The following is a 10143-nucleotide window of genomic DNA, read 5'->3' as shown; positions in this document are numbered from 1 at the left end:
AAACACAGCTCTTAACAAACAAGAGCTATAATATTGTGAGGATGAATGCTGAGATTCCTTCCAGATAGGATTTTATTAATCTATAATCTAAACAACGGGTTTATGAGAAAATAGGAGGTCATCACACTGAATGTGGTTGTCTGTGCACCACTGGGTCTCCCTCAAAGACCGGCGTCAGGGGCCATGCCCAGTGGTTGAGAGAAGGGTCCCGTGATTTTACTGACTTAACTTGAACCAGGTGACAGGCTAACCCAGACTGTGGCCAGTGTAGACGGGAGAGTGGGAGGTGGAGATGCTGGAAGAGCCCAAAAGACGAGATCTGGGCATTCAGACTGGATACCCCTCTGGTCTGGTTTATTGTGGGGAGTTGGCCAGAGCCCAGGGACAGGGAAGATTTTTACAAAAAGGCTCGCACCGCATAAAAATCCCTACTCTGCGTCCAGCTTGAGGCTTCGGCCCCATGGTCTGTCCACTGCTTCCCGAGGCGGTGAGGTCCTTGAAGCTGCGGCCCCAAAGATGCTCCCGGCCCCGGGGCAGCCGGCAGGCACAGCCCACTGCGCAGACTCCGGGCGACGCCGGCGTGGCCCCTCGGTGGCATCGGGAGCTCGGAATGCAGCCCAGTGTTCCGTCACCCCTAGGGCGGCGGCGGCCTCAGAGCACGGCCAGGTTGTGGCAGGACTTGGAGCGGGCCTTGAGCGCCCGGCGGCGGGCGCTGCGGGCCGTCAGGCGGGCCAGGAAGCGGCGGGCCCGCTGGCCGAGGCTCGCCCGCCGCCGGGGCACCGAGGGCTCCGGGGCCGCGCTGTCCCGGCGGCGCAGGCGCAGTTGGCGCACCACGCCCTCGAAGAGCTCCGCCACGTTGTGCTGCAGCGCGGCCGACGTCTCGATGAACTTGCAGTCGAACACCACTGCGCAGGCGCGGCCCTCTGCGGGGCGGGGCGGGGCGGGGCGGGGCGGGGCGGGGCCGGGTGCGCCAGGTAGAGGGGAACATAAAGGTGGGAAGAAGGGTGTTGAGTCCCAGGCCAAGCACTTTTTCTTTTGGTCCTACCTTGCCCTGGGCGCCAGGCATGAGACCTGGCTCTGAGGAGTTAGTCCCCAGGGCAGTGACTGGTAACTGGTAGCAGAAGGAGGCTGGAAAGACAGAGAGGCTAGGAAGGGTCTTGCACGCCAGGTAAGGGGTCTGCGCTGTGTATCAGGATTATCCGGGGCGGGGCTTGTTAAAATGCTGATTCCCGAGCCCACCAGGAAAGACTGATTCACTAGGGTGGGATGAGGTCTGGGAACCAGCGTTTTAACAAAATCTCCCCCGGGGATTATGTTGGGGAATTTGGAGATGTCTGCTCAGAAAGCAAATGGTCTTCTATCTTCAGGAAGCCACTGGGCTGGGAGACGGGGGCCTCGGTTCTAGTCCCTAGTGGCTGGTGGAACTGGCTTACCCTCTCTGGCTCTCAGTTTTCATATTTTTTTTTAGATTTTTGCCCTGCGAGAAGGGTCATTTTGAGGTCTTTATGGATCCCACATATTATCAAACGTATCCAAATATTCCCCATTCCACTTTAAATACAAATCACATATAACCAAACGTTTTGATTTGCAGTTCTCAGCTGCCACCATATTGTGTTTTGTAGATGACTAAAGCTTTGTGAAATTTTAATGTGCAATTTTCTCACTGTGTTTTGGAACTAATAATTGTTTCAGATCCCAGATGTAAACCCTTGGAAAGCTTGTAGGCACAGGGCCTGTCATGCCTGGTGGATAAAGTGTCTCTGACTGAGGGCATGGGAGAGCCATGGGGAATTTCTAAGCAAAGTAATGACAAGGTCAGATCTGGTTTTGGAAAACTCTGGTAGCTGGCGAGGAGAACTGATTGAATGGGGAGAGAGAAGTACGGGGGCCCATGCTAAGGTGGAGATACCTGGATAGGGCAGAAGTGGTGGGCATAGGGGGAAGGGAACATGGGGTTATGGGAGGTGGACCTGACAGGATCTGGGGACTGGTTTGGGGGAGTGGGAGAGGAAGCAAGAATAGTTTCTAGCTTTCAGGCTTAGGCAAATAGATGCAGGATGGGGACAGGGATCGGGGGTGGGGTGACAGCCCCTGAGATGGAGAGCACTGGAGAAGGAGCAGTGTCAGCAGGCTGAGAGGAAGTGGAAGAGGGGGGAGTAGAGGGCTCACCTTCCACGGAAACTTCCCGGCAGCGTGCCAGGTCGGCCTTGTTGCCCACCAGGATGATGGGCACGTGGTCTGCCTGATGTGTGCGCCGCAGCTGAATGCGGAGCTCAGAGGCACTCTCGAAACTGCCTCTGTCCGCGATGGAGTACACAATGACATAGGCGCTGCCCACCTGCAGGCACGAATCCTGGCTCCAGCTTTCATCCTGCAACAGAGTGACCACAGGCCCATTCTCCAAGGGTACCTACCTCTTGGCCAGAGGGCCCTGTCTGAGAAAGGAGGGGTTGGGATGGTCTGATGGGTGTGGTGGGGCTGAGGCTTCTACTTGGACAGGTTTGGGAGACAAATTCTGCCATTATTCTCTGTGTCGCCTTGGGAAAACCACCAATCCTCTCTGCGCCTCGGTTTCTCTTTGTGAAAAGTTGGGCTCATAACACCTTACTACATTTTCTCATTCATTGATTCCTTCTGTAGGCAGGGCACTGGAGACAAAATATTTCTTTGGTTCCCCCTCCCTAAGGAGGGTTCATTCAGCTCTTCTGTCTGGCTCCTGAGGACAGCTTAGTCTTGCTAGGCAATTCTTTTGGCCTTCTGCAGTCTAGTTAGGAGACAAAAGTGGGGCCTGAATGGCTCAGTCGGTTAAGTGTCTGTTATTTTAGGTTCAGGACATGGTCTCGGGGTTATGTGATCAAGCCACATATTGGACTCCGCACTCAGTGTGGAGTCTGCTTGAGATTCTCTCTCCCTTTCCTTCTGCCCCTCCCTCCATTTATACTCTCTAAAGAAATAAACAAAATCTTTAAAAAAGACCAAAGAAGGGCAGCCCCGGTGGCCCAGTGGTTTAGCGCCACCTTCAGCCTGGGGTGTGATCCTGGAGACCCGGGATGGAGTCCCACATTGGGCTCCCTGCATGGAGCCTGCTTCTCCGTCTGTGTCTCTGCCTCTCCCTCTCTCTCTGTGTCTGTCATGAATAAATAAATAAAATCTTAAAAAAAAAGACAAAAGAAGTGAGAAGGGAGGCTGAGTTCAAGGGGAAACATTTTTGGGGCCAGTGTTGGAGAAGTGAAGGAGCAAATGTGGAGTGTAAGGGAAGAGGTGGGAGAGGCAGGGACACTTTAAGAAGCAGAGTCGTTGCAAGTTGTTTGACAAGGAAGGGAAAAACTGGAGCAATTTTGATATGCCATCTTGGGTGGTGATCTTTTGTCAGGGTCAGTACTGGGCCATCTGGGTAACAACTTTCTAAGTGTTTTTAGTAAGACACAGTTCCTATCTCCAAAAGCTCATGGTCTGGAAGAGATGCTATGGAAATAGAGAGTTAGAATTCCCTGTGATAAGTTCCATTAAGAGGCAAGAGCAAGTGGCTGGAGGGGAGGTGGTCAGAAGAACTCAACCTGGCAGAGTGTGGAGAGGGCTTAAGAGTGGACCGGTGAGTGGAGTAAGAGAGGATAAGCAGGAGAAGAGAGTAGGCCAGGGGTAGGAAATACTTAGTGTGGTGGGGGCATTGTTTTTGAGGGGGGAAGAAACCAGAAGAATTTTCTGATAACCTAATAATATAGATGAATAGGAAAGCATCGGATTGATAGTCAACACACTGTCAAAGGGATTAAGTTCTCAACAGCCATACTGATCTTTTCCCAGGCCAAATAACCATGGGCTGAATCAGATGGATGTGAGTTCTAACCTTACTCTGGACAGGTTCCTTCCTCCCTCTGGGTCTCAGTTTCCCCATCTGTAGAATGAAAGTATGGGTCTTGAGCATTCATTCATTGCACAAATGTTTATGAAGGATTTGCTACACGTTAGGATCACAGAAGCCAGCTGGAACATGGATTGGTGGGTAAGACTCCTTGGGGGTATGATTAAAAATATAGGTGGCAGGACCCCATTTTTGTAGGTTCTTATTCATTAGGTCTGGGATGAGATCTGAGAATTTAGGTTTTTAAAAACGATTATTTATTTATTTATTTATTTATTTATTTATTTATATTTATTTATTTATTTATGAGAGAGAGAGAGAGATATCGAGTGCCTGAATAGGGGTGGAGGGACTGTGGGAGAGGGAGAGAAAGATTCTCAAGCAGACTCCCCAGTGAGTGTGCACTCCCATGCGGGGCTTCACCTCATGACCCATGAGATCATGACCTGAGCTGAAATCAAGAGTCCGGGGCTTAAATGACTGAGCCACTTGGGTGCCCCAGAGAATTTCATTTTTTATGTTCTCTAGGTGAGTGTGACAATCACCCTAGTGATTATTAGTGTGGGAGCTAGGGCACTACCGCATGAGCCAAAGACCTACCTGGTTCTGGCAGATTTTGCCTCTCTGATGTCAAAGGGTACCATCTATTGAAAGGATGGATGCTTATTCCAGCTACTGTGTGGACCCTCTTTGGAAACTGCTTCCACCATCATCAGCCAGGGAAGCTGGTTCAGTTTCCCCATTTTACTTGTAGGAAAACCAAAGGCCAGAGGAGAAGAGAAAACTTTCTCTTCTTTTCTCTTTTCTCTTTCTCTTTCTTTTCTCAAGGCTATACAGCCAGCTGGGCACAGAATTTCAGTTCCAGTACTCTTCTTCCCCTGTCTCCCAAGAAGGATTCCCAGGCTGATCACTTTTCTCAGTTTGCTGGACTCCGCCCCATAGAGTTTTCAATTGCATTCAGAAAATGGCCCCACCCTCACCAGCCTGTAAACTCTGTGAGGCCGGGGGACATGTCTATCCTACTCACTGCTGGGTCTTCAGTGTCCTGGCCTGTGATCCATACCCAGCTAGTGTTTCTTAGTGAATGAATGAGTGAAGGGGTAAAACTCCATCTGAAGGCTCAGAAGGTGCTATTCCTTGTAGGGATGGAGAGGGACAGTCCTAGTGCATAAGACTACAGGCTCAGGGGCTTATAGATCTGGATTTGAATTCCACTTGCTCTCTGAAAACTTTGGACACATCACTGAAGTTCTCTGAGCTTTGATTTCCTTATCAGTAGAACGGGAATCAGAATACTCACCTATAGTATTTGTTTTGAGTGAACATCATAATATATATCCAGTGCTTAGCACAGGGGCTGACATTTGGCAAGAGGGTACTCCATAAATGCCAGCTGCTGCTAGGAGGACCATCATCATCATCATCATGCTCATTTGGACCTAGCTGTCCTTTTATCCTTGTGGAAAGTAATTGGCCACTTTAGCTTCTTCATCCCTAGCCTTTCCGCCTATCACTGGGGTTGTCAGTGTTCTTGCCAATCACCTGACAGTGTCCTCCTACCCTACCCTCTGGGTGGGGTCTCCCTGCATGTTAGGGGCGGGGCCTACCCCTGACTGAGATAGGCTCCCAGGTGAGTTTTTTACATCCTTCTCTCTGGTGGTATTTCTTCAAAATTCTACAATAAGCATGTATTATCTGTATAGCAAGAAAAAAAACCCCTCAAGGTAAGAAAAGCACAACAGGGGCATATCCCTGTCTGATGCTTTTTTCCTGCTCTGGAATGAGGTAGGGAAGGACATCCTTTGGTCTCCTCCTTTACTAGCTACCAAGTTATGAGTAATAAACGTGATCATTATTTACATTTCTTCATCTATGTTCAGCATTGTTTCATGCTCCAAACTGTGCTCACTGCTGTGAAATTGCATAAGAACTTAAAAAAAAAAAAAAAAAACAGCTGGTAAAGAAGGCAGGAATGATTGACCCATTTATCAGGTGAGAACACTGAATTCAGCGCAGAATGGATAGAGTCAGTAGCACAAAGCCACGAAACTGGTAAGAAATAGAAGGGGGGTGGTTATGCTCAGGGATTTTGGTGCTAAGTGCAATGCTCCTTCCTCTGCACAGTGTGTGGGGCAGGTAGGTGGGATGAGGGTGCTGAGGACGAGATGGAGGTTTGCAGGGGGAGAAGCACATCCTGGGATGGCTGCAGAGGGGATCAGCAGAGTGAGAAAAGGACTTGGGGTCATGAGGTTCTTCTGTCTTTGGTTGCAAAGGCTGCTTGGGAGCTATGGGCTTTGGGTGCTGCTGAGGCTGGACTCTGCCATTTCCATGCTGTGTCATGTCCTAGGAGGGGACAGGGGTCTGGTCCTAGGGTCAGCACCCCTCCCCCCAAGTCCTGCTTGCTGTGCCATACCCGTTTCTCAGGCTCCCAGGTGTCCATGACCACCAGTGTGGTATCCTCTCCATCCACCGTGAGGGTCCTCTCGTACACATCTTCTGCAAGCGAGGGAAGAGCCAGATCTCAGGGAGGAGGGGCAGGTGTGCGGAGGGCATGGCCCCCCAGTTCCCTTTCTGGTCATAGACCCCTCCAGTGTGCTGGAGCGCTCAGCACACTTGTTTGATATTTGTCTCTCCTGACAGGTCAAGAAGCTCCATGGGAAGCCCATGTCTCCCCAGCTGCCAGTATAACACCTGGCACATAGTAGGTTCTGAGAAACCTTTTGCTAGTTTGGTTGATTGATGAGTGTGGGGTGGTAGGGTTAAAGCTGGGCTGTCCCTGGCATAGCGTATGCTTCAGGCAGGTCATATTACCCTCTTTAGGCCTCAGTCTCCTCATCTGTCACAGCTACAGGTGCATATATGCCCACCTCTCATATAGAGTTCTCACACTCAGAGGGGTCAAGGTTAGAGAAGGGGCCTGGCCAGAGTGTCCTCATTTTCTCTTTGCTTTTAACCAACCTCCCTCTCCACTCATCCTGTGTCTTCTCCGCTGGTCCTATAGGGACCCATCTTCATTTCCTCTGTTCTGTCCCTGTCTCCCCTCAACCTGCCTCCCTACCCCCAACCCTCTTGGCAGTTGACTGCATCTCTTGGGAATAAGGGAACCTAGGGAGTCTCTATTTTGGGCAAGATCTTAGTTTTGCTGCAGGTTGTGGGTGGCCATGGATGGTTGTCTGTGGAGCTAGGAGGATCTGAGAGTCAGGGGAAGTTGGGGCTGGAGTGGGGTGGAAGCCTACTGTTTCTTTCCATTTGAGACTCATGGAACTCAGAATTGCTTCCTTGATGACATGGAAATTAATCATACACCTCTCATCCATGAGAAATTGGCAAAATTCTCACTATTCAAGGAATTTCCCTCCTGTAGACCATTGTGTGGGCTGTGTCCTGCACCATTCTGGGTGGGGAGTGTCATTCACTTCATAGTCTATGTGAATGACGCCCTTTAGAATTGAGCAGTGTGTGAGCTGCACAACTCTTCTTGGCAGCCTTGTGCCCCTGATGACAGGGCTTTCATTCCTTTGGCCACATTCCAGCCCAGCCCACAGGGTCCCTACCTCCCAGCTGTTCATGGAGGTCCCGCTCTTGCTTCCCTGCAAAGAGGCTGGCCAGGCTGGTCTTCCCTACGCCGGGATCTCCAAGCAGTACCACGCGGTAGAGGGCCTCCCAGGAGCCTTCAGAGTCACTGGATTCAGAGGACCAACCATTGGGGGCAGGTGAAGGTTGCCGAGTGGGAGGATTGAGGGAGGCTGACTGGCCCAGCCGGGGATGCTGGGATTTTGTGATAGGTGCTGTACACAGGAGGCCAGGCTGGTAGCCCCGGGGGGACAGGGGCAGTGGAGTGCTGGCTCGCCTACGCAGGGGAGTCTTTGCTTCTTGCTGGGTGTTTAGTGTCATCCTTGGGTGGGTGGGGCTTTGCTCCTTCCTTCCTTCTGTAAGCAAGAAGCCAGAATGGGCAGTGAGCCAGGCCCTATAAGCCCCTTCTGCAGGGTTCAGTGAGCTTCTGAGAGGACTTCCTCCCACACCTTCTCTTGTTCAAATGACAGGAGGAGGCGGCTCAGCATCTTGGGGTGGGGGCTCCCTGGCTTCAGGGCCAGAGTAAACCCAGGTCAGGCTGGGAGGGGTGAGTACACAAGCTGTGAGCACACCCAGAGGTCAGTTCCTATACCTCGAGGATAATAACCCAATACGCCAGGACACACAGACAGGGACAGGCAGAGGGGCAGCAGCGGGTGGGATGTCCATACAAGCACGCGCACACCCCTGTACACAGACGTGCCCCTCCCATTTGAATCATGGGACCCACGTTCTGAAAGCCTCCTGAATTGCCCCGGTGCTCCCCTTCCCCACACTTCTCTTCCCAGAGCTTCAGATCGGGGTTGGAGGGTTGAGGGCCCCTGGGGGGTTCGCTTCCGCTGCCCCAGCTCCCGAAGGCTGGGTAAGAGGCAGGACTGCGTGGGCTGGTATGCCGGAGGGCGAGGGGAGTCTGGGGGTTCCCTGGGCTGTAACCCGAGCGCCCCGGTGCCATGGGAACGGCGTGTCCGGCCCGCCCCCTACGTGAAAAATTCAGGAGAGGCTGGCGCGACGGCCTCCGGCGGCTGTTGGGGGGCGGGGGTTTCGAGGCAGTGGGGCCCCAGTTTTGGTGACAGGACAGAGTCCTGGCGGGGGGCGGGGAAGGGACCTATAGGGCCTGGGGGCGCATGTGCCATTCCCGGAGTCGGCCGAGCTTCCCCCGCCCCGGGTCCTGAGTGTGCGTCCCCGATCCCGGGAGGGTTCTTTGTCCGAGGCTATCCAACCCACCAGGCCCCAGGTCGGAGGACCCTCACCCCGGGGCGCGGGTTCGAGGCCTCCCTCGCTCCGGCCTGCGCCGCAGAGCCCCCCATGCAGGCGCCTGGCGAACTCCGCTCCAACTTAACGAAGTTGGCGGCGGGCTGCACGGGCCTTTACCTCGCGTGGGGAGGGGTCCAGGGTCCCCGGCCGCCGCAGCTGCCGGGTGCTCCAGGCTGCACCACCGCCTCGGCGCGCAGCCCCTCGGGCCAGTCCCGCCCCGCCCCGCCGCCCGGGCCGGGGGAGGAGCCGCGACCCCGCCCCGTCCCGTCCCGCCCCGCCCCGTCAGGGCAGCCCCGGGGTCCCCGCCCCGACGCCTCCGCCGCCCACAGACTTTCCGCACAGCTCGGTTGACCCACTGTCGCGAGGCCTTCATCTGGGGTGGTGGTGGCGGTGGCGGGGTGCGGGACCCGCGAGAGGAAAGATGGGACCTCGGAGTTCCTGCGTCTGGATCCCCTCTGCGTCCTCGCCGGCACAGGGCGCACCAACTTTAGCCCTAGCAGAAACCACCTAGGGAGCTGCTGGAACGTTGATTCCCAGGTCCCACCTCCAAGGGAAGCGGATTCAGGCGATCTGGGAGAGGGCTTCAGAATCTGCATTTTAAACAAGTGCCTAAGTAATCGTGCAGGGTTCATGGACCCCATTTGGAGACACTCTGCTCTGGATGGGGAAGGGGGGAAATTAATTTGGGAGGTAGCTACAGGGGACGAGGGACCCTAGGAAGTCTGCACTAAAGACTTCTGACTATCCGACTTTGGCATCCCATTCATTCAGTCACCAAATTCTAGGTTAAGCACTCTTTATGTGGGAGGAGGGGCAGTGGTTCCTGTGCCTGGAAGAATGGCTGTTCCCTCTCTGATAAATATTCACTGGGTATTTGGGCTGTGGCTGGTATGATTTGAGCACGTTTCCTGGATTATTAGCTCAATTAATCCAGACACAACACTAAAAGGATGATTACACTGGGGCTTAGCTGGGCCTGGGACTCAGGATTCTGCTTCTCAGCCAACTGTCCCTTTCCATCACTGCCCAAGGCTTAAAACAAAAACAGAAACAAAAACAAACTTCCTAGGCACTTGGAGGGGGAGTTGACTGTAGAGAACTGTGATTTTGGCCATCCAAAGGGCAGGGATCCAGGGTCTTTGAGCAGGGTGCTTCCTTTGAGATCATGAGAGACTGGGGCAGGTATGTATGTGGGTTCATGCAGACCAAGCTGTACCTGTGAGTGGGGCTCATTGTCATGGCTGAGGGGGTCCAGGTGTCCAGCCCAGAGCAACTCAACTCCCACAGTGGCCTGTAGCTGAGCTCAGCCCCCGCAGGGCTCTGGACCGACACTGAATCCCCTCACACCTGGCTTCCTTCTGTGGTTTGACCCTCTGGGCAACCCTTTCCTACTCACAAGGCGGGCTGTGGCTGATGTCATGATGTATATCATCTAGGAGTGAGGCAACTTA

General features: G+C 53.4%; 1 protein-coding gene across 2 annotated transcripts; it reads right to left on the bottom strand.

Moving 5' to 3' along the window:
• Nucleotides 1–54: 54 nt before the first annotated feature.
• On the bottom strand, nucleotides 55–8918 carry REM1 (RRAD and GEM like GTPase 1). 2 transcript variants are annotated; one of them, XM_038571910.1, is made up of 5 exons: nucleotides 8810–8918; nucleotides 7420–7794; nucleotides 6279–6361; nucleotides 2173–2374; nucleotides 55–923 (listed from the first exon to the last, which is right to left on the bottom strand). In XM_038571910.1, exons 2-5 carry the CDS (start codon nucleotides 7757–7759, stop codon nucleotides 652–654), a joined length of 897 nt encoding a protein of 298 aa, XP_038427838.1. In that variant the 5' UTR covers nucleotides 7760–7794; nucleotides 8810–8918; the 3' UTR covers nucleotides 55–651. The 2 variants fall into 2 exon arrangements, with proteins under 2 accessions (XP_038427838.1, XP_038427839.1); XM_038571911.1 differs by having other exon boundaries at nucleotides 8689–8820.
• Nucleotides 8919–10143: the final 1225 nt, after the last annotated feature.

Source organism: Canis lupus, chromosome 24 (genome assembly GCF_011100685.1).
Source record: "Canis lupus familiaris isolate Mischka breed German Shepherd chromosome 24, alternate assembly UU_Cfam_GSD_1.0, whole genome shotgun sequence".
Lineage (NCBI taxonomy): Eukaryota > Metazoa > Chordata > Mammalia > Carnivora > Canidae > Canis > Canis lupus.
The sequence above is the reverse complement of the archived record's forward strand: the minus strand, read 5'-3'. Positions and strand labels throughout refer to the sequence as shown.